The 27,904-nt window shown below is 40.6% G+C and overlaps 5 protein-coding genes across 6 annotated transcripts; 2 read left to right on the top strand and 3 right to left on the bottom strand.

Moving 5' to 3' along the window:
* Nucleotides 1–900: 900 nt before the first annotated feature.
* Nucleotides 901–3,390, bottom strand: unga (uracil DNA glycosylase a). 2 transcript variants are annotated; one of them, XM_069682481.1, is made up of 7 exons: nucleotides 3,265–3,390; nucleotides 2,720–2,920; nucleotides 2,545–2,640; nucleotides 1,800–1,897; nucleotides 1,596–1,684; nucleotides 1,323–1,501; nucleotides 901–1,230 (listed from the first exon to the last, which is right to left on the bottom strand). In XM_069682481.1, exons 1-7 carry the CDS (start codon nucleotides 3,361–3,363, stop codon nucleotides 1,090–1,092), a joined length of 903 nt encoding a protein of 300 aa, XP_069538582.1. In that variant the 5' UTR covers nucleotides 3,364–3,390; the 3' UTR covers nucleotides 901–1,089. The 2 variants fall into 2 exon arrangements, with proteins under 2 accessions (XP_069538582.1, XP_069538581.1); XM_069682480.1 differs by lacking the exon at nucleotides 3,265–3,390 and having other exon boundaries at nucleotides 2,720–3,024.
* Nucleotides 2,867–6,362, top strand: alkbh2 (alkB homolog 2, alpha-ketoglutarate dependent dioxygenase). Its single transcript, XM_069682482.1, has 4 exons — nucleotides 2,867–2,979; nucleotides 4,272–4,598; nucleotides 4,680–4,878; nucleotides 4,951–6,362. The coding sequence occupies exons 2-4, from the start codon at nucleotides 4,334–4,336 to the stop codon at nucleotides 5,270–5,272; spliced, it is 786 nt and encodes a 261-aa protein (XP_069538583.1). The 5' UTR covers nucleotides 2,867–2,979; nucleotides 4,272–4,333; the 3' UTR covers nucleotides 5,273–6,362.
* On the bottom strand, nucleotides 5,860–10,864 carry LOC138609820 (ubiquitin carboxyl-terminal hydrolase 30-like). The gene is made up of 13 exons (XM_069682479.1): nucleotides 10,791–10,864; nucleotides 9,780–9,889; nucleotides 9,515–9,688; nucleotides 9,318–9,421; nucleotides 9,116–9,214; nucleotides 8,931–8,976; nucleotides 8,752–8,846; nucleotides 8,585–8,644; nucleotides 8,400–8,486; nucleotides 8,130–8,210; nucleotides 7,764–7,986; nucleotides 7,562–7,673; nucleotides 5,860–7,463 (listed from the first exon to the last, which is right to left on the bottom strand). The coding sequence occupies exons 1-13, from the start codon at nucleotides 10,859–10,861 to the stop codon at nucleotides 7,211–7,213; spliced, it is 1,515 nt and encodes a 504-aa protein (XP_069538580.1). The 5' UTR covers nucleotides 10,862–10,864; the 3' UTR covers nucleotides 5,860–7,210.
* Nucleotides 10,865–11,980: 1,116 nt separating this feature from the next.
* svopa (SV2 related protein a) lies at nucleotides 11,981–19,747 on the top strand. Its single transcript, XM_069682478.1, has 16 exons — nucleotides 11,981–12,070; nucleotides 13,232–13,389; nucleotides 13,775–13,860; nucleotides 13,974–14,072; nucleotides 14,421–14,492; nucleotides 14,665–14,789; nucleotides 14,880–14,943; nucleotides 15,088–15,213; nucleotides 15,304–15,432; nucleotides 15,512–15,585; nucleotides 15,689–15,765; nucleotides 16,109–16,213; nucleotides 17,662–17,773; nucleotides 17,853–17,934; nucleotides 18,024–18,113; nucleotides 18,201–19,747. The coding sequence occupies exons 1-16, from the start codon at nucleotides 12,036–12,038 to the stop codon at nucleotides 18,411–18,413; spliced, it is 1,647 nt and encodes a 548-aa protein (XP_069538579.1). The 5' UTR covers nucleotides 11,981–12,035; the 3' UTR covers nucleotides 18,414–19,747.
* On the bottom strand, nucleotides 19,700–23,057 carry LOC138609824 (D-amino-acid oxidase-like). Its single transcript, XM_069682483.1, has 10 exons — nucleotides 22,846–23,057; nucleotides 22,646–22,760; nucleotides 22,209–22,285; nucleotides 21,797–21,862; nucleotides 21,137–21,191; nucleotides 20,948–21,052; nucleotides 20,774–20,856; nucleotides 20,567–20,684; nucleotides 20,147–20,245; nucleotides 19,700–20,068 (listed from the first exon to the last, which is right to left on the bottom strand). Exons 1-10 carry the CDS (start codon nucleotides 23,037–23,039, stop codon nucleotides 19,943–19,945), a joined length of 1,038 nt encoding a protein of 345 aa, XP_069538584.1. The 5' UTR covers nucleotides 23,040–23,057; the 3' UTR covers nucleotides 19,700–19,942.
* Between the last annotated feature and the right edge of the window lie 4,847 nt (nucleotides 23,058–27,904).

The raw sequence follows: 27,904 nt of genomic DNA, 5'->3' as shown, positions 1-27,904 counted from the left end.
TTCTGTAAAGATGCAAGTCGTCATATTGAGTTTCATGGATTCTATACTTCCCAGTTATTTTAGTGTAAATAATCTGTTTAATTAATTCCCTACCACTGTCACCAACTAGAAAGAATGTGATGTAAACATTTTGTTGGTCTGCTACATGTCTTTACCTACATTTTTTTAATTGTTTGCTTGTTTACACTTAAATTGGATTGAATTTTCTCTTTTTACGGTTTGCTCTTATATATTTTTAAAATGTGTAAAAGATGGAAAATGGTGTAAAACTGAATTATTTTTGAAACAATGTCAATAAAAACAAGTTCCAACCAATAATAAAAAGGTATCAGTCAAAACATGACTTAGCAGCGCTCTTTAAGTTTGTTTCTGTTTCAACAATTATTTTACTTCCAAAGTACCTTTCCTGGTTATTTTTTTTCCTTGTATTTTTCTTTAGCAGAGCGCATACGTTTCTTTTAATGTTTACAATTGTGTTGGTGCCCTCATTATACACAAAATGATAGACACTCTGCAGCTACCCATGGGCAGCCTCTATACTTGTTTTACATGTGAAGACTTTTTGGAGGCAGGGCCGTGACTTCAGATTTGAGTACTGAAAATAAAATGCAGCATTGAAAAAAGTTCCACTAAAAAAAGTAACGTGAAATGATTTCCATTAAAAGTGCTTGAATGTCAATGTTTCCTTTGTTATTTAAGGTTTTCTTCTAAATGTCAAATTTTATTTTTAATGGCAAAGTGTAAATTGACTGTCTCAGCCTCAGAGAAAGTCCATTTGTAGGCTGCGATGAGAATGTACAGACAAATATACAACATTCACATTTTGAAACGACTTTAATAGAACAAATATTTCAATATAAAAGTAAAAAAACAAATAAAAACATATTTACAATGCTGAAACTGATAGGTGCTGATGATAAAAACATTTATAACAGTTAGTGAAAATAGTTTTTATGAGAATTCAGTGAACAACACAAACATAACAGAGAAGTCCAAATCTCTTTTTATTCTATTGCTAACAACAGCAAACTGAGGAAGCTTATAGGTGGGACTCTGCTCCAAAGGTTAACAACATGCTTGCAGAACAATTTAAAGTGCGTTCCAGTTCACAGGAGATTTTCCGGATTGTTGTAGCAGCTCGTTGGCCTTCGAGAAATGTCTGCAGCCAAAAAATCCTCGATGAGCAGACAGAGGAGAGGGATGCACGGCCTGCAGGACGTGGTGCCGTTTCTACCAACAACCAGAACACAATCTTAGATTCAAGAACAAAATAAAAAGCTTTTGGTTTTAAATGTTTGAATAAACCAGCAGAGTAGACCCACCCTGTCAATAGCGGCTCCTTTCTTCTGAGCATATGATCCCCACAGCATGAAGACGAGGCCTTCCAGGTTGTTGCTGAGCCAGTGCACCACAGCGTCAGTGAACGTCTCCCAGCCTTTGTCTTTGTGGGAGTTGGCCTGGTGTGCTCGGACGGTCAACACAGCGTTCAGCAACAACACACCTGATGAGTGAGTTCCCAGTCGGAAAGAAAATGTAATGTTTTTAAAGTTGTTAAGTTGGGCTTAAAAACAACAGACTGCTTTTTAAATAATCACCTTGTGCGGCCCATCCAGTTAGATCTCCGTGTCTAGGGTGCTGAAAGCCGTCAATGTCCGACAGCAGTTCTTTGTACATGTTCTCCAAACTTGAAAAATCATTTATCAAGAATGTTATTAAAATGTCACTATCAGATTTAAAGTCAGACAACAGAATATTCACAGGCATGGGTTTAAAAAGCACTGTAAGACATAGGTTTTAACCTGGGTGGAGGATGCACTGGTCTTTTAACACTGAAGCACAATCCATGGGCTTGATTCGGACCATGGTATGGATCCTGGCCAAGAATCACCACTTTGACCTGGAATTGGAGCAGATCGGACAGTGAGCCGACTGGGGCAATGACAGTCAAACTAAGGGACACTTCAGATTATACATTTAACTATCGTTTCTGAAGAAAGCAGACAGTTCTGTGACACTAAACCTACATTATCAGAGGGCTTGTTAAGCATGTCCGAGAATGTGAAATAAGTTTGTCAACGTGTGCTACAACGACTATGACCAAGGACAATAAAAGATGGGTCAGATTTCTACAAATTAACTGTAATAAAACAGAAATTGTCAGCCTGCCAGCCACAATTCAATTAATTAAAGTGTTGGTAAATTCAGTGTAAAACGTCAGACTTGTAGATCATGTTTGATCTTTGATTTAATGCCCCTCTATACTGAAAGAAGGCTACTTGTTTCCTCAGGCATTCAGAGGAGGAAGACTGAAATGGACCTTGCAACAATTAATAGCATTATTTTTTGCCTACTGGCTAGCTTTTGTCATGAGTTAATAACAAAGTTAACACAACAAAGTTTCGTTGTATTCTTTTATGCAATGACATTAACGTGCCTATCCTATCCTGTAAGTCTTCTGTCATATCGTGGACTGGTCGCTATGCAATGCTTCACACTCTTGTGTCAGGACAGTCTCACAGGTGAGGACAGTGCAGTTAAACTTACATCTCGGATGTCACACATCTGAGTCCAGGTGAAGACATGTTCAGCCGGTGGGTACACTGTGTGGCGTTTCCTCTCTTCAGAAACAAAACTCATAAGCTGTGGCAGAGATGTGAAGTCATTTAAAGAGTTCAAAACAACAGAGACACCACGTGACGTTTGTGACTTTTCCTCTCACCTGTTTGAAGTAGGGCTTTTTAAACTCTGCCGACAGTCCATTTCTCCAGCTCTGCCCGAACCCTGGAGGTGTTTGTGCGGAAGCGAGTTTCTCCAGCGCCGCCTTCTTGTTGCGGGCGATCCTGTCGAGCTGCTCCGGGGAGAGAGGAGTAGGAGGAGGGCTGGACGGCTCCGGCTCCGACGCCGAGGACTTCTGCTTCTTCTGCAAAATTTTAGTGTATCGAGTGACATACAGAGCTGATGAGAAGCGTACGTCAGGAGGTAAAACTGGCTTTAGAAACCGCCTTAGGTGTTGGACAAACATGCTCGTGCTGTTGTAGCTAATGAGTAGCCTACCACTTTAAACAACATTTAAGAACACAGCAGGGATTGTGAACGCAGCTTGATTTACGTTCAACGTGTCTCGGGAAAGTTCAATTCCCCAATTGTTTGAAATACTACAAGTAAAATACAAGTAGTTTGTGAATACATTGTCTTTTAACATTGCAGACTACTTGTGTAGCTTATGTTCGTTTTTAGACAAACTGAAGAAGAAATTCCTCTCACCGGGTTTTTAGCATCCTCCTCCGCTTCATTTATATCCTCACAGATTCTCTTTTTCGAGACAGGTGAAAAAAACGAGTTAATTGTCTTCTGTCCAATCATTTTCTTGAAAAGCACCTTGGCGGTAAGTTGCCGTAAATATATTAACTCAATTTATTTGCTAACGCGGGAGTAAAGCTGCGGTGGGCTCCTCTGAAAAAGTCACTCCTGGGATTAAAGTAATTCGCGCCAAAACAAAGTGACGACAGCAGAGTTATGATAATGAGCTAAGCGCTGTTCACGGCAAACTGCTGCCAGGTGTTTTCTACAGTTCGTGGCTGGTAAAGCATTCAGCACACATCAGAAAATACATTTAGTTAACTCATTTTCGTGATTATGTTATATATTATTGTTTTAAGGTACAATGTTAATGTCCTGCAGTATTCCAGCTAGAATTAATTGGTCGATTAATCAAGTTGACAATCAACTGAAATTCATCGTCACCTATTTGATCTGAGAATCCAATGCCTTATTTTGAAAGCAAAAATCTCCCACCATATATGGTTCTGTGTTCTTAAACGGGAGGATTTCCTGCTTGTCTCTGAATGGCATAATGAGAAACAGACTGAATTTTGTTCTGATTACTCTATATGACCTACAAAAGCAACCCAGACCATCGGGGACAAAGATTGATTACTTCTATGTAGTTATTTTTTGAATGCCTGAAACTGCTGGTGGGGGGTAGGTGTCAGACGAAGCGATTAACTGCACGCTGCCTTTGTTTACATTTTCCAGGGCAGAAATTAAAAGTGAGTGAAACATGTGACTATTAAAGAAAGCAGGATAAGACTTTTTGTAAAAAATCACCACTTAAGCATGCACAGGACAAAATCAGCGAAGAGATACAGAGAGGTACAAACCAAAAGTTCCTCAAAGGAGCGTTAACATTTTGAACTTTAATATGTTAACATGAGCTCAGGGAATTAGACAAAAAGTTTCATTATTTTATTTTATTTTTTTGCATCATCCAGGCCGCCATCAACAGATCCTAAAGTTGAGCTCCCCAAAGTGTCACAGACAGCAGAATACTGCAATGGAAAAGTTTGTGGTTAGGGGAAAGAAACACAGCTCCTGCACCAATGATTCACAAAGTCCAAAGAAGAAGATCAAACTGGAGAGTGATGATGGGGTGAAGCAGGAGGAGGACGAGGAGGACGAACATGCAGAGTTCTCTCACCCTGTTCCCTGGCAGAAAGTAGAGGCAGAGGGACTGGACTGTGATTATGCTCTGCTGTTCTCTAAAGAGGAGGCAGACCAACTTTTTAAGCAGCTGGAGGAGGAGGTGGTGTATTCAACAGGTACAACATCAAGCCTTTTCTGTATAGTTATGAGCAGAAGTTGCAGCGTAGTTCTAACAGCTGTGGATGTTTTTGTTGCAGGAGAAAAAGCAACGGTCCAGGTGTTTGGAAAGGTGTACAGTGTACCGAGAAAAAAGGCCACATACGGAGATGCAGGTGTTACCTACACTTATTCTGGGATGACACATTTAGCCTGCCAATGGACTCCCACCTTGGAATACATTCGGGATGCTGTCACGAACACAACTGGACAAACATTTAATTTTGTTCTAGTCAACCGGTAAGAATTCACATTTCTAAATGTCATGTGTGATTGTTTTTTCTCTGCTGAAAGCTTCCTTCTCTCCATCAGCTACAAAGATGGCCAGGATCACATGGGTGAGCATCGTGATGACGAGAGGGAGCTGGACCCCCTCTGTCCTATCGCCTCTGTCTCTCTGGGAGCGGCTCGAGACTTTGTATTCAGACACAGAGATGCTCGGGGGAAACAGAGCCGCCGACAAATTGAACCCGTGAAGCTGGAGCTCGCCCATGGAAGCCTGCTCCTCATGAACTCTCCGACCAACACTTTCTGGTACCACAGCGTACCTGCCCGCAAGAAGATTACTGTGCCTCGCATCAACCTCACCTTCAGACGCATCCTGCTGGACACAAAGAAAAAGATCAAGCATTGATTATGAGGTTTATATCAAAAGGAGAGTTATCCTCTGTTAGATGATGCATGGTAGATGGACTAAGTAATCAAATCAGTCTCAGTTTCTGTTCATGTATTAGATAGGGGCCTGCCTAACAGAACCATCCTCGTCTGAGGGCACTTAACAGTTTTATTGTTTTGAAGGTTTTCAAATAATTGTTCGAGCATCAACGTTTATTTTTGACCATGGAAATATTAGTTTGACGAAAAATGTTTCAAGGTCAGCTCAGTGTTTTCCAGAGCGTTCAGCCCAATCTCAAGGGCTTTACACGCTTAAGAGCTCCGTAAGAGAAAAGATTTGCGTGTGAGGCAGAGCTTCAGCAGTAAAGAGTGTTTATCAATTTAAATAATGTATTTCATTCATAATGAAACATGTTCCTTTTCTCTACAGTGGAAGTCTGTGGTTTGAAACCCTCCAATAAGGAAAAAATGTTGAGTCAGCTTTGAGATACTCTAATACACATTCAGCGTTTGGGTCACTTCAGACAGCGGGCTCTTGATCTTCGGCATGTCTGCGTGCACAGAACCTCTCTGCGGTCTTGTGCTTAGAAAAAACAGCTGCAGAGTTCACATTTCTTTTATTTTTTTAATACCTGAAAACAATCACCTTTACAGATTGTACACAAAAAACACACAATCTCACATGAATATACATTTGTGCAAATTGCAAACATTAACCAGGAGTTTTGCACCAGGCCAAATTTCTCAATCAGACTTTCTGGATTTGGTTGGAGCAAAATGGCAGTCGTCAGTGACAGAGTTTAAAACATCAGGATATCTTTCGCTTCAACCTGCAGTCTTAAAGCAGATCGTTCACGTTAACTGTTGCACATCAACACCATGCCCAAAGGCTCTGCTGCATCATTACTGCACGTTCACATTAGTTGTAGCACACACGACTCGTGTGTGAAAAATCTCGAGCATTAGAAGACACATGGCACTTTAACCTTAACTGTGCATCTCTGCAAATCATGACAGTGTAAGGATTATTGGAAACATAGAAAATTATCAAATTATTCTTATGAACAATGTCTATTAAAATGTTATTTCCAATACAGATCACATACACTGGTGGGAATAATTAGACTAATTAGATTAGACGATAGAGAAACCAGAGTTCAGGTAAAATCTACCTATTGACTTTGTATAATATGCAACAACTTCTAAGTAACATCTCCAAGGATTCCTAATCAGCTACTTCTGTCTGTGTCTGTAATATACAGTGGACTAAATAACAGGAACACCTTAAAGAATGAGTGTGTAAGATTTCATGGCATCTAGCAGTGATGTGACTGTGACTGTTCACCCCTCCCCCTCCATCCAAGCCAGCAGAAGAACCTGCCTTGTCAATTCTACTATGCTACCATAAAAAGGTGCAACACAGTGGATCTATGCAAGAGGACCAGCTCCCTCTGTAGATTTAAAAAGATCATTCTTAAAGGTTTTCAAGAAATGAGTGAAAATATACGTCCTGCCAATAGATCTCAATAATCGTACACACCGTTTTTTAAGTAATCCAACACCAAAATCCTCAGCAATGTTTTGAAGGGCTCTCGCCTTGGAGTACTCTTAATTGTCAGGTGTTCCTGTTTTTTCTTCCCATAGAAGCCAGAATGTTACATGACAGAAATTGTTACACGTGTTACAGAAATATCTGAGTTAAACTCCTGCAGGTCCATAATCTTTGGGATTGAGAGCCTTCATCCCTGAATCAGTGCAGCAGGCATAGTGTGTTTGATCTCAGAACACCTCATCCAACGATGTTGCTGTGATCCATGATGCAAACGTACCTCTACAATAATCTTAGGATGGCTTTCGTCTCTGGTCTCATTGTCACATAGTCATATCCACCTGTTGTTAACTGCACTGTAACCGAAAAGGCAGAAGCCGGTCAGGCTGCGAGGTCGTGAGCTTCTGGTTACTCCTCTAAGCACTGTGGGAGGTTCGGTCTGCGCACTCTCTCGTAGAAGAGCATGTAAGCGTTGGAGGAGAGTACCTCGTGCAGGCTGGCTTTTCGTACAGAGTCGTCTGACACCCACAGCCACTGAGAGCAGAAGGGTGAAGAGCTGTGGGGTGAGGAAGGGCTGCGGCGGTACGTGACGAAGTGTCCTGAGTGCATGTCACCGTGGTGAACCAGCACGGCCGTGAGCTGGAAAAGGTACTCTGCAGCACTGCAAGGAAAGACGGCATGATCAAGACGTATTCAGATGGGTGCAAAAAAAGAGAGAAAACAGCTCTTTGTATTGTTGCACCTTGGTATTAAGTTTACCTGTAGTCAAATGTCAAGCTGAGCTGCGGGTTTACACCAGGGGAGTGAAGAAATACAGACGAACAGGTTCCATTGGTAAAAGGTTTGTTGTTGTTGTTACGATGTTCTGCATCTGTAAAACACAACACCACAAATATTTGATGATGAAAAATGAACTCAATGTGTAGCAGAAATATATTACAGAGTGACAAGTCCAACACACCAGCGCCATTGACTGTGGGCTTTTCCTTTGAATCATCTGAATTTTCTGCCGTTATGGGTTTTAGAGCGCATCTGATCCTCTGACTTTTCTGTGTAGAAGCATTGTGTTTGTATCTGTCCATCGATAGATGCTCTGTGAACTGCACGTGCTCCTGTCTTTTGATGGGGGTTCCTTCACTGGACCACGTCAGTCTTTGTAAATGGATGCAGAGGCACTGGGGAAGCTAGCAGAGCAAACAAACATAGCATAAACTTTTGCAACATCTGTAAAGTTTTGATCGACATAACATTTTACAATCAGATTTAACTCCCTAAATTGGATAACAATTAGGCCATATTAACAAGCTGATTGTGACTCAACAGTTACCTTTCCCAGTTTAAGCTGTTTAACAAATGTTGTCCTCTGGTTTTCCAGAACTTGCCCTTTTACTGTGGTCCCTTGTTGAAGCTGAGGAAAAAAAAAAAACAATATTAGTTTTGAAAAAGATCTTTGAAAAGAAACAAGTAGGCTTTTCTGGTGTAAAATATACCAGCCATAAATAAATGTAGTTTACGTTTCGTTTGTCACAAGTGTTTCTTGTCAGTAGTTCAGTTAATTACATATTCAACCAAACGAACGCCAGAAATCTTAACGTACCTTGGTGCAGTTTTCACACTCCACCTCTTTGATGGTTTCTGAGGAGATGAAATGCTGAAGGCAATTATCTAGAGAGATAGGTCGACCCTGAGGACAAACACAGATCATATCATGACAAACAGAACAACAAAGAGGTTTTCGTTAAGTAGGGATACTATAAAAATATTCATGTGTTCCTGACTTACCCACTGAGGTAAAGGAATGGATAGGGAAAGGCTCTCGAATGAGTCATACCGCACAGGACTCTGAAAAAAAGCAAAGCGGACATGAAAATCACTGCGTTAAAGTAGATAGGTGAATAACACAAACAAACTTGCCATTCACTTCCCTGGCAAAAAACAAACAAACTCACTTGTTGTTCGCAGCGCTTGCATGACATGTTGCTTGTTAAGCGACCATGAAAAGGATGCTGACACTTCCAAGAACTCGGTATGGGATGAAGAGGGGCTGCGAAAAAAGTTAAAAAAATGCAGATGAAATATTTTCCTCCATGGTTGATATTCAGGCTCAATTATTTCTCTGTCTCCTTACCTCGACTTCTGCAGGTCATAGTTTTAACTTCTTGTTCAGGGAGACTCTGGTTTAAACACATACACAAAATATCTGTGAGAGCAGGACCAGATGTGTCTTTTCGAGAAGATTACTGGACTGGGCATCAGCATGCAACAGATACTTGTGTGCAGTTTGAGTATTAAAGTAAAGAGATGATAACTTACCTCCAGAGACTGCATGTCAAAAAAGTTAGTGACTTTGGGTTGTCGATCCCGCTCCTCCTCCAGAGAAGATGTTAGGACATGAAAAAGTTCATGCGCATCCTGAGAGGAGGGAACACCACAAACACACAATTTTTAAGACATGAATTAAGCACTACAACAAACATCACAAACAAAATACTACTCAGCAGTATCACAGACTAACCTGTTCTTCAAATGAGCTGATGTGCCACCGGTACAGTCGGAGAACATCCAGGAGGCACCCAGCATCAAGCACATCTTCCTCCCCCGGCTCATCACTGGACAGAGCTGTCAGTGCAGAAACAGACATCAACTATGTTGAAAATATGAATCAACACTGCATGTCAACTACACTCTCTTGTACACACTTGTTTTTTATACCTTTGAGAAGCTGAAGCAGCGTTGATGACAGCTGGTTGTCTTTGCACGCCTGGATCATAGGTGATTCAGAGAACTTCTCCAGCCACCCGATGAAGGACGGACATGCCGCCAAACCCTGAAGCAACGAATTCAGGAAGCAGGTGTTCCCTAAGTTCAACAGACCAGGAACCATACCTGAAAGAAAACATTAGTCATCATAAATAACTGCTTAACAATAAGTGCTCTCCATGTAATCTGTGTGTCACATTGTCAGACTAATTCTTACCTCTTTTTCTCTTCTTCCTCTCTGTAATCGGGCCCCACAAAACGTATACTCCAGCTGCAATCGCAGCAGCTATCCCACCAATGACACCCCAGTTTTTTATCATCTTGTTTCTAAATAAAAAACAAAATAATGTAATGAAGCACAGTGCTTATTTTGAAATATGGAGGGGAGTAAATAAGAAAAGACAGTTAGAAACAACAGAAGATGGTAACAGTAAAACACAATCAAACATAACTTTTGTTAATGATGACGTTACTTAGTCGTGTTTCCTCCTTATTTAATGTGTCTAACACCTTTGTCCGGATACTATAATTACAATATAATTGAATAAGCATGTAGTGGTTAGGTTGTAAACGGATTAAGGTCTTTAGGACACACTTGTCATTGCGTTTTGTTCTTCTATTTACCACGACTTAAGGCTCTATATCCCCTTAAGACACAAACAACGTGTCAACTAAAGCAAACTAAATGCATTAATAATGTAATCAATTTACCACTGAGCCGATTATCTGTAAACAGACCTGACACGACTTTGATCAATCAAAGCCTCCTCCAAGTTAGCCTCTTGTAGCTAGTGCTACAGTTAGCAAGCTTTCAAATGTTATTTTGTTATTTTGTTAGTGAGCTTCAGCGCAACATGATCATGATACTACCCACCCCCACAGTGCCATTGTGTGACCACGAAGCAGCTCACACTGTCATTAGCAAACAGTGGACATGCTAGCCTTAGCCAAGTTTAAGCTAACTTACCGACAGCTGCAAGGTTAGGCTGCCCCATGTGTACTACGTCGCCTCCATCATCAAATATCCAAGCTGTTATCTTGAAATACAACTAACATTATCTTTGGAGTGTATCTTCTTTAGCAGTTCATAACGTTAAACCGAACTCCGTGTCTGTCTGCGCATGTTTCACTTTGGGTCAAACATATGGCAGCGTCATGACCCACTTTTATCCCGTCCCAGTGCACTAAATACGCTTAAATTGTTGTTTGCCAGCGTGATAGGTTTTACCTGACTATGGGTCCAGTGCCAAGGTACTCCCCAATAAGCTTATCAGAGCTCTCTGGTCTGCACCACAACATCCTTCTTTCATTGCAGAACTCCCGTCTTTGGTGGCGTGTTTCAGGACGGACTCGCAGAGGAGCGTACCGAGGTGTTCACTGTTTACACTCCGACTACTCAAATGTTTGCTGCGCACATTTATGATGTGAATTATCCTCAGTCACAGTTTATTTATACAGTCTATGGTCACAACCTTCTCAATCGGATATAAATACAAAGTTCAATCTAGATGTAGATGGTATTTCTTTAAATCAGAAGCTTAAACACTTGTATATTTTCAATTTGTTTACATTTGAAGGTGATTTCTGTCTTAAAATATGCTGTGTTTTAACTGCGTCGAAATTAATAATTGTACTTTCATTCTTTATTTAATTAAATTCAAAGATATTTTCCGTCGAATATTGCATGGATATTTAATTACCTTTACATGAAGTGAATATAGAATTTTGTAATGAAAAGGTCAAATCTAAATTTCTCTGTAAAATCCAAATTTTGTTCATTTAATGGATCTTAGTCAATTTCCTCTAAAGTTTGTTATTATTGTTTACATAACTGAAATTATTTTTACTCTTATGCAATTTTGTAGTTATTTAAGTAGCATTTACAATTACATTTTAAGGCTATTTTATGTACATTTACATTAGAAAATATGCTAATACATTATGGACGTTTTTTTCTTTTTGAGTTTGATGTTTAAAGTTTTTTAAGTTTGATGTTTTGCACTTCCCAATATATTAAGCTATTTAAATTGCCTTTGTGTTTTGCAAAGTACTACGGAAGTTGCAGTTTTAACTATCTTTGAAAAAAAAAAAGCCAATAAAAAATGTCGTTGATAATCTCAAATCTGATTACATATTACATTATCATTCAAATATGACAGGTTTATTGGTGTTTCTAAATATAACTTAACTACTCGTCAAGTAGATCACACCTTATTTGCATCAAGTGGTTTTTCCTGATACAGCATGTGTATGACCATAGTAATCAGCAGTCTTGTAGTGTCAGATCCTCCTGAGCTCATCCTACCCACTCTCCCTCTTTGTGTCTCGTGCTGTGAGTCGCGCAGGGCGGCCTCTCATTGGCTGTCGGCGGACACCCGGAGCAGGTCGCTCTCCTTGGTGCTGAAATCGCTGCTCGTCGTGATAATGTGAACGGCGATGAGGCCAAACAGAGCGACAGTCAGTAAACACCAAAATGGACGATGATCTGTTCCAACTGAGACAGCTGCCGTGAGTAGAAATCACTCTGCACATCAACGCCCTGTGTTTTTTTATTCAGTTTATTTTCAGACCGTGACACCATGTTTGCCCGACGCGTCGCCCTCTGACGGCTTCGCATCGTGTTTGTTTGATTAGCTTGCTACCACATAAATACCCTGGCATTCTTCAGAGGTAGCAGTCATTTAACAGCATCTATCCGGTTATATTACACAAAAAAGGATCTTAGAATAAGAAGACATCTTAGCATGTTCAGACAAGCTGGTGCTGCCATTTGTTTACAGTCAGAGCATTTTCCTAAAAAGACTGTTTTGACATAATTTATTCATAAGAAGCGGGTTTGTTGTGATTTCTAAGCTGATCAGCTTTGCTGTCATGACTCAGTGCCTAATGTGATTTATTTCCACCCTGCTGTACATTCATTAAGCTAAAGGCTGGCCAGCACAAGTCCAGCCTGGCCATCATCTTAAAGACATACACTGAAATAGTTATGTATATATTGGTTAGTTTTCTTACCAGAATACAAAATAATTTCAAAATTGCAATCGCAAAAACTCATAAAATATTGAAGTTTGATATAAAGATTTGGATTAAGCACTTGTAAATGAATTCCAGTTATAAAAACGAAGTACAGAAAAGATTGTTACAGACGGTATTGCAGGATGTATTGACTCACATGTTTTTCTTTCTAAAGTGGCTGAAAATGAAGATTATAGTCACTGAACATCTCACAAACTCATCTGCAGCACACACACTTGCCATTGCAAGTAGGCTATGTTATGTAATTACAGTGATTAAGACCTCACTGGCACTCTCCAAGTTCTCTTATAGTGTTTCCTCCTTAATTAACCATCTACTTATCTACATGTGGGAGAAGATTACACCTTCCATCTGTACAAAACATGCTTATCTTTGGGTGTTCAAGCTTTTGAAGCCAGCCAAACAGTAAAGTGCAGTGCACAGAGCTGTCAGTTGCCCTGACATGGTTCACCCATAGGATGCTATTACCACCAATTTACAAAATCACTGCCAGAAAAAGCTCATATCACCTAGGCAACAGTTTCTGACTCTCATTTGTACTCTGCTTTGCCCTCCTGGCAGTAGTCTAAGAAACTCTTTTGACCAGCTACTGTAGAGATGTTAGTCCTTAAAAAATTATCTTCTTTTTTGTAGTGTTGTCCGCTTCCGCCGCACAGGTGAGAGCACACGGTCCGAGGATGACGGCGAGAACAGAGATCAGGTTATCAAGATCGCAGAGCAGACTGATCTGGAGTCTGTGGCTCTCGCAGACGGAGCTCCTGTGCCCCGGGAGTTCGCCAACCCAACCGATGGTACAGTACTGCAGGGCTTGTTTTACATATGCGACTTTATTCACCTATTTGCCCCTAGACTTTTATAACAACTCACTATTTCCCTTCCATCAGCCAACTTATAACCTTTTATATCTGCCAAGAAGGTCAAGAACGCACCTGAAGTCTCAGAAGTAATATCGGATACGAGATATTAAACTAAATATGTTGTTTCAAGCTTTACTTTAAAATCATATTCAGGAGCATGTAGAGGTGCTACAAACCAACAGCTTTTAACTCAGGCTGATGATGTCACAGGCCTTACCATTTTGTAAGAAAGAATGACATGCTCTTAAAGGCTCCCTGTAGAAGCAGAACACGATTGCACATGCTAATTAAAATAGTTCTACATCGTTTGTTCCCTCAGACACGTTCATGGTAGAAGATGCCGTAGAGGCCATTGGCTTTGGGACATTTCAGTGGAAGCTCTCCATCCTCACTGGCCTGTCCTGGGTGAGAGCTGCACCTCATTGAAAATACTCCACACACTGTCACACTGTGTGTTTGTGCGTGCTTTCCAGTAAACACTTGTATCTTGTTTGTGTCTGCTTCCTCTGTTTGCTCAGATGGCTGATGCTATGGAGATGATGATCCTCAGCATCTTAGCCCCACAGCTGCACTGTGAATGGAGACTGCCCAGCCTGGAGGTGGCACTGCTTACATCGGTAGACATACTCTAATGTCTGTAAAGTGCTTGCAGTGCAGCACGACTGATACTAATTGATTAAGTGCTCAGGGATTGGTCGGAAAACAGTTCTTTTGGAAAACAGTTGGATCACTAATGATTTAAGAAAGATAGAAAAGACCTTGAATAGTGCACACGTTTTTAAATGCTGCCAGTTAATAGAAATATAATAAATACTACATCCACAGTTCATGAGATAATCTAATTAAAATGTAGCACTCAGTTGGAAAGAAAATACGCATGACAGGATGTGCCTGATATCCGCTATATGAAGACAAATTATACCCTCTGCAACATCCACTTATCCATCTTTTGTTCATCTGTGCAGGCAGTGTTCATTGGGATGATGATCAGCTCCTCTCTCTGGGGAAACATATCTGACAGATACGGCAGAAAGACAGTAAGTTCTAAAGAAGACAGTTTGATGTGGACATTTTCTTTGTTTCTTTATCCTTTAGGTTTTGAGTTGTGTAAAAGAAAGTGATCTGAATCAGACACTTTACAGAAGAGCCTCATCAGATCACCATCATTTATTTAGCAGCTTGTTATGTGTTGATTGTACGCACACACAGGGTCTGAAGATGAGCGTACTGTGGACTATGTTCTACGGCCTGATGAGCGCATTTGCGCCCATTTATGGGTGGATCCTCGTCCTGCGAGCGCTGGTGGGCTTTGGCATTGGAGGAGCACCGCAGTCGTGAGTAACTGGCTTTTGTCTCTCTTAAAGAACAGCACTGTGATTCATGATTTGAGTTAGGATTAACTGTGAAATGTTCCTCTTTATTAGGGTGACGCTGTATGCTGAATTTCTGCCCATGAAGTCCAGAGCCACGTGCATCTTGCTGATTGAGGTATCAACAAAGCTGTGCTACCATCTCACTCATTCAACTAGAAAAATTGTTAATGGAACTCTAAGATGACGAATGCAGCCATAACTGCACGGCACTGCAATGCTCTATTTTGCTTGCAAGATGTCATTAGATTTTGCCTTGCAGATATTCTGGGCCCTGGGCACTGTGTTTGAGGTCCTCTTGGCAATCCTGGTGATGCCCACTCTAGGCTGGCGCTGGCTGCTCGGCCTCTCCACCATTCCTCTCTTTATCTTTGCCTTCCTGTGCTTTGTGAGTACCATGTTATCAGTCCTGAAATGTGCTACAACATGTAAGGCTAAAGCTTAACAATGGATATTGTTTTTGGGGGGTTGGGATCAGTGGCTACCAGAGAGTGCTCGGTACGACGTGCTGACAGGGAACCAGGAAAAAGCTCTGGCCACACTGAAGCGCATTGCTACAGAGAACGGGGCTCCGATGCCGCTGGGGAAACTAATCGCTGCCAGACAGGTAAGAGCCTGTTTTTGCAGAACACAGGAGCTCCCTTTATGTTCGCTGCAATTATTTCTATGTCTGTTCTTTTATGTAGGAGGACCGCGGTAAGATCAGAGACTTATTTTCATCACACTTTCGCTGGACCACAGTTCTGCTGTGGTTTATCTGGTAAGTGAAGTAAATGATAATGCCAGTCATTAGTCACTGACTTTTATTCCTCAATCACTTCATGTGAACAAACATTGTTTCAGCGTGCATCTCTGCCCTTCAGGTTTGCGAATGCCTTCTCCTATTACGGGCTGGTGCTGCTCACTACAGAGCTGTTTCAGGAGGGAGGAGCATGTGGAAGTGAGTCACTGCTCCAGCACCAACAGACGCCCCTCACACACTCAAGGACACACACTCATTTTAATTTGGCACACTGATAAAAGAGACAATGGAGCTCAGTTTTCATGTGAAACATTTGACATGCCTCAGCAGGAAAGACACAGGTGTAGCTGATAACCTTAACGATGGCTGGAACAGGGTCATGTTATTAGTTACACCTGTGCTCTTTCCACTATGACTAGTCAAAAAAGGGTCTATATGTTAATACTGTGTGATTTTGAAGGAGCAAAACAGAGGCCTCGAAGACGGAGCCGCTGCTGGGTGTGAACTCTCTCCTTCTCTGTTGTTTAATGTCTCCCTCTAGTGTCCAAAAGTAATAAGATGGACCTCCCATGCAGCTTGGAGTGTAAATATCTGAACTCTGATGACTACAAAGACCTGCTGTGGACCACCTTATCTGAATTCCCAGGTACGCATCACTTCCTTCTCTGTCTTCTCAAACTCATTCAATGTATATATATATGTATATTTTTATAAAATAATAATATGTTTCCTAAAGTGACAAATCATCAATAAACTAACAATCTCGGAGATTTTAATTTCGTTCTCTTGGGCGCGTGCTAATAGCAACGTACGGTAATTGTGGGAGTACAACTCGACAGCTGGCTCCCTCTGTCATGGTTGTAACTCATGATTTTCCTCGCTGACGGTCGCTTTCCTTCTTAGTTTGCTTTCATCTGAGCGTTGAAATTTGTTTCTTTTTCTTTGGATTTTCACTTATTTTTGAAGTTGTATCTGTAGTCATCGATCGTTTCTTTGTTTGTTCAGCCATAGTAGATTACTGTTTACTCGCAACACTTGCAGAGACTGGAAAAGCAGCAGCTTAGCTCCGCCTACCCTCTCTGGCAGACCAACCACTGCTGGCTGATGGAAAACGCGTCACTAACTGGGCGCCACTTGTGATTTTTTCCACTAAAGCCTCACCAGACCCCCAGTCCATAATAATACTATATACTACAAATGCAAAGGCTTTCACCAGTTGACCATAGGCTCAATCACCATTGTGTTACCTCATTCGGCGACAGATAGTGACTGAACAGACATTTATTTACATGGAAATCTTCAAGATTATTATTCTACGTAATCACTTCATTTTACCTACATAACTAAACATTGGCATAACATTTTTTTCTTGATACTAAGAAAAAGGCCTTGATATTATTGACTACAGGATAATTGTCAAGTGAATGCATAAAAGAAGCTGCACCTATTACTGTGTTATAAATAAATGTCATAATTATGCTAAATATCTGTTATTATTACAGCTGTGATTACAATAGTTCAAGTAGTATTTCAGGTACAGATCAGTTAAAGCTGCTATGAGGAACTTTTGGTTTGTGTTGATTTTGGCGCCCCCTGTGTACAAAGCCGTACCTCTTTTGTCTTTGCTGAGTTTGTCCTGTACATGCTTAAGTGGTGATTCTAAATCTTATCCTGCTTTCTTTAACAGTCATATGTATCACTCAGTTCGTCTGACATTAAAAATTACCGTATAGAAATCATCAGTCTTGTTGCTGATGGTCTGGTTTGCTTTTGTAGCTCATATAGAGTCATCAGAATTTTTTTCAGTCTGTTTCATAACCAGCGAAAAACTCGTCACAGGAGCTTTAAGTAGAACAGCTTTTAAGTAGTTCTTCATAATTACTGTAAAACACGTAATAGATCTGTCTTGTGGAAAACATATGGCAATGACTTAATAGCTACATTAATGATGGCTACAATACATTTAGGGCCCTGCTGGCTCACTGACAAAAACTCCCAGGAAACGCCAATAAATGACTTCTGTGTTTATCTGTGTGATAACTGTAATATAAAGACTAAACCAAACCAACATATTTTACATGTAACTTTCCGTAGGACTGCTGGTGACACTCTGGGCCATTGATCGCCTGGGAAGGAGGAAGACCATGGCGCTGTGCTTCTTCATCTTCTCCATGTGCATCATCCCCCTCTATGGTTGTGTTGGCAGGTGAGATGGAGACTGGTGAGCATGTTAAACATGAAACTGTGGATCCGTTTTTGCAGAATATCTGGTTCCTCTGTTGCAGAGCCTCCATGACGGTGTTGATATTCATCGCCAGAGCTTTCATCGCAGGAGGCTTTCAGGCTGCATATGTGTACACTCCAGAGGTAAAATATACAACCAGATAAACAACACACGAACAACAGTTATTATACTAGCTCAGATCAGCCTCCTCAGTGTTTTGTGAACTCTGTAGGTTTACCCAACGGCCACCAGGGCTTTGGGTCTGGGAACTAGCAGTGGGATGGCCAGAGTGGGAGCCCTCATTACACCTTTTGTTGCACAGGTAACACCCATCTTTCAGTTTTCTTATCTAAATACATCACAACACAGGAAAGCGATGAACTCTTTGGTCATCACCTCCCTCCTGCAGGTGATGCTGGAGTCATCCGTGTACCTGGCTCTCTCCGTCTACTGCTGCTGCTGCCTCCTAGCCGCCGTCGCCTCCTGCGCACTGCCGATCGAGACGACCGGCCGGGGCCTGCAGGAGTCCAGCCACCGCGAGTGGGGCCAAGAGATGGTGGGCCGGGCTCCCTCTCGCAGCTCAGAGGGAATCCCTCAGTCCAGCTCCGGCTCGCAGGGCTGAGGACACGCTGTGCAACCGAGAGAGGCGACCGTGATGAGGAGAAGAGGCCAGGAGAGGCAGAAAAAGCTCCAGCAGCTTTCCGTGTCCAACTCCTGCCCCATCCTAAGACTCCTCAGTTTAGGCACCACAGTGGCTTCAGAGAGCCGGGCAGCACAATAGTATATTACCATTATTATATAGTCTTCAGCCACCATTGCTGTCACAATTTTGCCACTGACTAACTTCTTTTCAAAGAGCCTTAAAATGACCAGTTCTGTCTGTGTGTAGGGACATGGTTTTAACCCCATGACAAAGCTGCATCTTTTAACATCCTGGCAAATGACATGTAGATGAGGAAGAACATGAACGTGTTAAAATACACTGCAAACTCAGCTTTATAAAAAAAAGTGCATCAGAGCGGAAAAACAGTTCGACATCATCAAATCAACAGAACTTTAAATAAGTCTCGGGTCTAGGTAGTGAAGGACGTGTTGCACATTAAGTAACTGACTTTCTCGTATACATGAAGCACCCTTTTTAAACTTGTGTTGAATGTTTGCTTTTTGTCATGTGTAAGTATTGTTTCACATTTTACATGGACGTTAGCTGTTTTCTGCTAAAGAAACAAGGGAAAGGCAGGTATTACTCTATTAATAATGAAAATACCACTTCAAGTCTCGATCCTTATTTGGTCATCATGTCTACAACGAGCTGACAGATCAGCTGAAGCCTTCATCAAAGCATAATAATATGAGCTGCATCACACAGTCAACAATATGTCATAATTACAGCACAACTGAGAGAGCGTGCTGCAGTTTAAGGACGACATCATTTATGTTATTAGGGAATCTAAATCAGAGTATTTCTATCAGCCAAAAAGGATGTCACCGAGTCAGTACGAGTCACATAGTTTAAAAAATGATCAATTACATGAGGATGTGGTGTTGCGACCTATAAACATGGCTACATCTCTTGCACACATGCATATAGGACCATTTAGCAGGATGTTACATTCTGTCCCTTTGTAAATAATGTACCAATACTTGGTTTAGTTGTTGTCTTTGCTTTTGTTAGTAACAAAGGTGATGTGATGACGGACTTTGCCCAGTCGGATTCTACTGTTAACACATTGAGCAAAAAAAAAACAAAGGAGATTAACTAGTGCAGGTCCCGCGAGGTGACTCTTGCCCTGCCAGTGTTTGATATAGTGCTGCATTAAGTGTCTGTGTGCACTGATTCCTGTCAACACACTGGATGTAAATGTGTATGATACTGTAGTAAATAATCTTTCAAAAAGAGCACCGGATTCATGTTGTTTATTACCAAACAGCGTGCTGAATGAAAGAGATTTAATGTCTCTTCTTTCAAGTTAGACATACATTACATTTGTTTTAAAGTGGTATTATTACCCCAAAGCAGTGATTCTCAAACTGTGGGGTGCTGTGGACATTTTTCTTTCTCCAAAGGGGGGCTTGACAGAAAAAGTTTGAGAACCACTGCCCCAAAGGTATATGATACTGGAGGAGTGTACTGATCACTTCTACACAAATTCACAAGCGAGCTTTTGGACCTTTGCCTATCTGCTCCACGATCGTACCGAAGAGCCTCGCTGCCTCCAGGGCGCAGCCTCTGTGAATGGTGAGTCCGAACCCTCCGTGGCCGTAGTTGTGTATTACCTGAATGAAAGCCAAAATATTTTCAGAGTTCATAGACCAAAGGTAGGTCTGAGGTATTGCTTGGCTGGTAAAGTTTACCTCTATTGGAGCTTCACCAGACTGGATGGTTTCCCTCTCCAGACGGACTTTGTTGCGAACAGGCCTGAGGCCCGACCAGTCCTCTACTATCCTGGCATGCTGCAGTTAGAAAACAAGACAGATCGGTCTCAAGTTTGTTTGCAGGAAATATACTGTATATTAAAAATCACTTTCAGATTTCTTTGTTTACATGAAAACCAGTGTGTTGTTTGAGCATGTGTGCATTCAGATTTTGGTATTTTGCCACCAAATAGATTCCTGTCACTGAAGTGTTTGAGCCTGAATTACAGAGCACTCTAAATATCTCAGAAGCAAAATGTTCAATACAGAAGCACTTCAGAAGACTGACTGTAAATAATTAATCACAGCAGCAACAGCCTTTTTATGGCCTCTTACACAAGATTTTTCATATCATTTCACCTTGAGACTCGGCTGAACCTCGCAGGCGCCCTCCCAGATATTCTTATGGTCGATGGAGTTGTTCTGTTCACTCCAGTTTCCGAGCTGGAAAACTCCACCCACTGTCACCAGACGACTCCTACAGACACAGAGGTGAAAACAACTTCTGCTTTCATGTGACAAAAACAGTCATGCCAAATGCAAAGTACTCTGAGAGAAGGTATCTACCCTGGAATGATGTACGGTGAATTGTAGACTCCTGTTTTAAAGTCATGGGTAAGAATCCAATGCTTCAGCCATGGAGCGTCCACCTGGGAAAAAAACAAACCACAAGCTTCATCCACTGTTTCCACACGTCCTTTATAGCTTTATTTCCAGACTTATGAACATATTCCCTCTCACCTTCAAAATCTGACCCCGGCCTGGTTTGAGCTCAGGGTCAGGCTGGAGCTCTCCTGATCTCAACCCAGTGCAGTTTATTATCACATCTGCCCCACTGTCTGCCAGCTAAGTACAAGGAAGCATTGTAACAGATAAATATGACAAAGGATATCATTATAGCAACTATGATATTGAAAAGCCTTCACTGACCTCCTTAAAGGACTCTATTTTCCTTTGATAAAATTTCACACCCCTTTTTTGCAACCTGAGAATGAGCAGAACAAAAAACAGATTAATATTATGAGCACTAGAAAACCCCCCCAGGTATCCTAAACAACATAAAAGGTAACTACTATTTACCATCTAGTAGCTGCACAATGCATGGTGTACCTCTCTATCTCTTTTACCTTGTACTATGGGATTATTTAAGTCCTCTAAAAGGGTGCATGTGTCAGAGAGCACTATGAAATGGTAAATACAGTATATAGTTTAGGGATAGACCGATTATCGGTGCCGATATTCGGCATTTTGACGCATATCCGCATCGGCCTATTTTTTTTATTTTTTTTAATCTGACGGCCGATAAGAGTTTTTAAAATTTTATTTAACTTTGTTTTATTTACTTTATAAAACTTCAGGAAGTTACTTATTTAAATTTTCAGTTAACTTTACAAGAGATGCTGCTGACCCTGGGAACTCCCTGCGCTTTTTGTTTGTTTTTTTAATAAACATATGCTTAAAGGCATTTAAACAAAGTTAAGAGTTGGAGTTTGTATTATTCAAAATTCATATTCAAAAACCATATCGGTCTATCTCTAATATAGTTAATGGTTAACAGTTTTGGACAGATGTTGCTATCTGATCACTCACCAATCCATCAGCCAAGGTAAGTATGTCTTACCCTCCACCATGAGAGCTGTGTTGAACCAACCATAACTGGAAGAGACAGGTGTGTTAGAGAGAGCTGGTGACACAGAACTATCCATTCAATCATATTTATATCTTTTATTTGGGAATTTATTGTTTAATCATTTAGGAGAACATGACTAGATCATACAATCATCAATAATGCAGAGGAACTAAATTTGCTATTCACATAGCAAAGCAAGGGGAATCTTTCTAAGTATTTATTACCTGATTATTTGGGAGATGTACAGTATATTAAATGTGTTAATATTGTTATTCTTTAGTCTTTTTAAAGCAGAATGAGCTATTGAAAGTCTTGCTGTAATCCCATGTAGAAAGGGCTCTGTGTTTGCTTCCATGGAAGTTTGGAACCTACGTGTATCCTGGGAACATCTGCAGTTCTTGCGCTGTGATGTGTCTGAAGCCCAGGACAGTATCTTTAAATGAAGGATCCTGCAATCACCGACAAGGAAATTATGTGTTAAACATTCCTGTCAGGGACAATACAGAATCCCAATTAACCCCTGATTCTGAGTTTAAACCCTTGGCGAGGCCTCTCTCTGTTATTGTGTGCCAACAACAGCAGGCAGCCATGTTTGTGCCTCTGAACAAAGCTTCACTTTCAGTCAGGCTGAATACAAACGAACTGTAACAGACATTACACTGGTATGTGATAAAATTAAGAATAAGTTATCTCAAGTAATAGTTTAACTACATTTCTGTGACTTTGCTCTGGGTTGTAAAAGTTCTTCACAAATGGTTAAATCTTATCTCTGGTGTCAGATTCACTGTGCAGGACAGCGCTCTACTCACTGGGGTTGTTTCACTGAAGAGGTTGTATCCAGACTGAAGGAAAATACCCATTTTTATGGACTCTGGTGAATTGAGGCAGCTCAGCAAGTAGTCAAACGTCTCCTTATTCCATTTGCTAAACACAAGGACAAAAACAGCACTGAAATGTTTTGTGCAGATACAGTTGAAAATAAAAAGAGGGTTAAAAAGAAGGCACTCACGTCTCCTGGACTTTGCCGTCATCGTAGAGATATGGTTGCCAAAAGCCAGCGGCTCCATCACTGGTGGTCAGTGGAGTGAAGCGGTCTGCGTACACCTCAATGGTCAGCGGCTTGACGATGGAGTGATACTGCTCATAGATGCTTTGTGCTGTTGACAGGCCAATGACTCCAGCTCCAATCACTGCCACCCGCATGTCTGGATTCACATGAGACAAAACACATTCACATCTGAGACTCACTCATCCACAGAGGCATCCCATATGTAACACTATCACATGACAATTTGGATCTCTGTTGTTTTGCATTCTTATTCACTACATTGGATGTGATTGAATAAAAAGAGTAAACAAACACAATCAAAATATGCATTAGAATGATCATTATTATTATAAGTATTCTTTTATTAAGCATCAAAAAAATGAGTAGAAAAGTAAAATAGCAAACAATCAATAATCAGAAATCAACAAGTTTCCAAGGACTTAAATATTAGGCTACACTGTGTAAATGTGCTGGACAACTATCTAAGTTATATTACAGGGTTGGATGAATCATGAACTACATTCGAGTTAAACTTTTGCATGTAGACACTCTTTTATTGGAGAGTAGTATCTTATGTAAGAGAGCGAAAACATTTCTTAGCAAATCGCTGATCCGAAAAAATGTCAAAGCTGCAAAACCGAACAGAATCAGCTAATATGGTAGATATAGGCTGATCAAACACAACTGAATCTATATTGTTTCTAAAATGTTTTGCTTTACCTGAAGACTAGAGTTCGGGGACTTCTCCAGCAGTTGTTGGAAGTCTGTCACACAACTTACACGCAAGCTCTAGTCCAGTTGTCACATGGGCGGGCGCGGGGCGGAGTCAGCAGCAAGTCCTCTTCCAGGATCTGTCACAGCCATGTAAAGCCATGTGCATGACGGTCTGGGATCTATGTTTCACAGCACAAATATATAACCAAGACGTATCATTATCACTCTAAGTTAAACTCAGAAACCACGTGACCTGTCTCTCTCCTTTTCACCATACAGTATATTCGCGGTCATGTACTCATTGACACCAAAAATGTTTTGAATTGGGAAGGCCTACTTCTTGTACCTGGGGGGACTTCAGTGGGGATTGAACAGGGAAGAAAAATTATATAATTTTTAAAATATTTTAACAGTTTAATTCTAAGCATATTGTATTAACGCTTTGACCACCCAATGGACACACTGCATGTGTTTTTAATGCCTGGCAGTAACAATGTTGGGACAAATTCAGGACATCTACGACATGCACATTTTTGTATTAGACTACATATCTTATTAATAGAACAAGGACACAATTTAAATTATTATTAAAATAATCAAATCACACTTTAACTTATTGTTTTGTATTATGTCATAAATAATCAACATGGCTGCCTGTGAAACACATTGTTATCATTGCATTTCACACCACTTCACTTTCTTTCTGTCACAGCTCTTTTCATACAGAGCCAGCAAACCAAAACCACACAGGTTATTTACTGAATCAATGAACCCTGGACCACATTAAAGTGCACAGGTGCTGTATAATGTCTACACTGGCACCTCTGACACAGCCCTTTTCATAATGTTTCCACTGAATTTCCCAGAGGGAGTCATCCCAAAGGGATCAATAAAGTTGAGTCTAAGTCTAAGTCTAAGTCTAAGTAACATTTATCACCACTGTGATTATGGCCAATTTACTTCTAAATGACTGCTGTTGCTATGGAAGCACTGATGCAACTAGAATTCATAAACTGCCAGCGATAAAAGGAGTATCACTTCGTCTAATGCTAGTACAAAGTACAAGTTTGTAGCAGCAACACTTCAGGTTTATTCAGATATGTTCTAGTTATTATCATTAGCCAAGTTTTCTTTTTGCTGGTTATTTTTTGGGGTTACTTTTTCATATCTTCATGACACTGTAACAGCATTGAGTCTTATTTTTCTGCTATATGTAATACTTATATCTTACTTTTGTTTATAAAATCATACATGTGTGTATGATGTTTCTTTTATTTCTACTCTTAATAGTCCTCTTAGTCTAAAATAACCTTTTTAAAGATATAATGACATTGCAGTACCTTATTATTGTTTAGTAATTTTTTTTATTAGTATTTTAAGGTATGACATAAAAAAAGACAATATCAAAAATAATAGTAATAGTAACAATAGCAATAATAATGATAAAAATAAAAACCAATTAAAAAAATGGAAATGAGATGATCAAAATAAGAAAAAGAGAAGACACGGATAAATTTAAAGCGAGAGAAAATGAAACAAAACAAATAATAACTAGTAGTAATTACATATCAGTCCATAGGATATTAATAATTAATATATATTTTTAAGTCAGAGGATACATTGTACAAATATAGAAAACGACAGGTACCACAAATACAGTATACCCATGTGCACACAGGCACATGCATAGTCATACTGTGTATTCAAACACAAATCTTGGTGCATACCCATGTTCAAGGAGAGAAGCATCATTATTATTACAATTAATGTATTGTCTTAACTAACACAGCTGGCACTATTGTTTAGTAATTATTATTTCATCACTATATTATGGCAGAAAGAAATTGCTATCAGGATGGACTGGGCCATGAAGGCAGCACTTCCTGAACACACAGCCCTGCATGCAGGATAACCAGGCACCTCTCCCTCCCTCCATCCATCAGTTGTATGAACCGTTAGCCGAGTAGCTAGCAGCTCACCAGGCCCAGCGGCCGGCCGGTGCATCCTCAGCTTCCAGCCATGGCGTTGGTTACTCTGCAGCGGTCCCCGACCCCGAGCGCCGCATCCACCGCCAGCACAGCAACCACGACGGCGGGGGAGGTCAGTGTTGAGTCCTCGGTGAACACAAACTATGCTCCGGTGTGGTGAGGTGTTGGCGGACAGAGGATGTGGGAGCTGATAAAGAGGCCCGTTGATTGAAGCTAAATTAGCACCGTTAATATCGTGTTATGCTAGCTAGGTCTTTAGCTAACGGCAGCTAGCTAACGACTTCGTTACTGATAACCACATATTTCTGACCAACACATTTGACAATACAGCCGATATATTCGTCATTTTTAAATGTAATGAAATTACAAAATAGTCACACCTGTTAAATATGGCGGTAATTTGATAGAGCTTTTTAAGCGTGACAAGTGCCTTATGAATGATATGAGCTAGAGCTAACGTTAGCACTTTATGATATGACTGGCTGACATTGAACATTGCGTATTTCAACAAACATTAGAAAAATAATGAAGGCATACATTCTTAGCACAACTACATAATGACATTCAAGACACTGTTGTAGTTCAAGCATAGCTAAAGTCACAATAACTCAACAATATAAAATTATGAGTCTGCTAGCTTCATTGAGCTATATTATCTTCAGTGGACAGCATTTTAGAGGCAGCTACACAGGATATTTCTAAGTCACTGTCCATTGTGATATCCTGTTGGTCCTTCAAGTAAGCATAGGGTCCCCTCTAGTAAGAACATGGAAGAATGTCAGATTAATAAACAGCCTCATTGGTCGAAATTTTAATTTTAAGGTTTGCCCATACTTTTGTCAAGTAGTAGAGAGTCACAGTTTGAGCTTGCTTGTTTTCTTGGCACCCACAGGAAGAATAAGTGATTGTCTTTGCCTCTAAACTAAAATCCTTCAAAGACAACTTCCTCATCTATTTCCAAGAACAAATATTTTTATACACTGCCAGACGAGGGCGCTAACTACCAGCTATAAACAGGAATGACAATCTGTATGACCACAGTGAAAACAGACTTTGACACATGCTGTGTAGCAGGTGTATTCTCCACCAACAGCACCTGAGATGTTTTTTGTTGAAACGAAGTTGGGAAGAAATTCTTTATTTTATTTTTTGCATGGCAAAATCAAACAGCTCCTAAAATATCAAGCATAGTTGTTACTTATTGCAAAAGGATTGTGAAGGATTTGGTTTTGTTTGGTGGGTTTTGTCCCTGTACCTCTTAATCGTCTTGCTGGTGTGGGTGGTGTAGTCCAGTAGCGTGGTGAGGTGTGACAGTTAAAGCTGGCAGGGAGCTGCTGCAGCTATGATGTCATCTACTCATGAGGGGTGGGTGGGGTGGTGTACTACTGTAGGAGAGAGAGGGAAGCAAGGAGAGTGAACAGTGGTAAACAGATTTGGTAGAGGCTGGCATTAGGCAGTTATGTGTGAGATTATACCGCCTAATACACAATAATGCAAAGTTAGTTCAATGTCACATGCTAACCCATGCAGAGTGATTATTTTACAACCAGTCGTACTGCTTTTCTGTATGGCATTTATTTTGTCTTGTGAATTTAGGTGACTTGCTGCAGCTGTTCGTTGATGACTATTGAAATTCCCTCACAGTGGAAAAACATGCCTTGTTTCATTGGCAGAATGGCATCAATTTACCTTTTATTTGTATCCTCAACTTGTGCCTTCGGTATGAATGTGTAGGTTTTTGAGTCGCAACAGGGGTTTCATCCTAAATCAGTCCTCTTTTGGTCAAAGTAACAACTCATAAACATATGAGCTCTATTTAGTTGTTACACCACCAGACAACGGCTGCTCTTAGCATGCTCCTGCATCCTCTGTCCTCCCTTATACTTCCTACTTGTTTGGTCAGCAATGTGACCTAAATTATATAAAATGTGCTGTTGTCTCTTAGAAACCCCAAAAATTGCAGGTCAATAACTAATCTTAAATCATACATTTGATTCCTGTAGTGTGTTCTGGCTGGTGTCAAAAGCTTTTACACAGTTCATTAGCCCCCATTATGTCCTTGCCATATAATTGCTTGTCATGTAATTTGTACCGGGCTGTGCTTTCCTCTGTACCGTCAAACTAGTTTAAGTATGCTCACTTACTTTTAAGTCAGGTCTGCTCCCTCTGCGTCTTTAGAGCTCCTCAGGCTCCTCGGATTAAATACATATAACACACACCTGCATTTACAGTGACTGAACTGGTATTTGCTCGCGGCCCGATTTGACAGCAGCCTGAGAACATAAAGACAAGATTAACTTTGATTGGAGCGTACTGTC

This window comes from Semicossyphus pulcher, unplaced genomic scaffold (genome assembly GCF_022749685.1).
Source record: "Semicossyphus pulcher isolate SPU_LCO1_2020_fin unplaced genomic scaffold, fSemPul1.0.p SCAF_6, whole genome shotgun sequence".
NCBI classification, from domain to species: Eukaryota; Metazoa; Chordata; class Actinopteri; order Labriformes; family Labridae; genus Semicossyphus; species Semicossyphus pulcher.
Note: the sequence above shows the minus strand (reverse complement) of the source record. Positions and strands in the feature narration are given on the sequence as shown.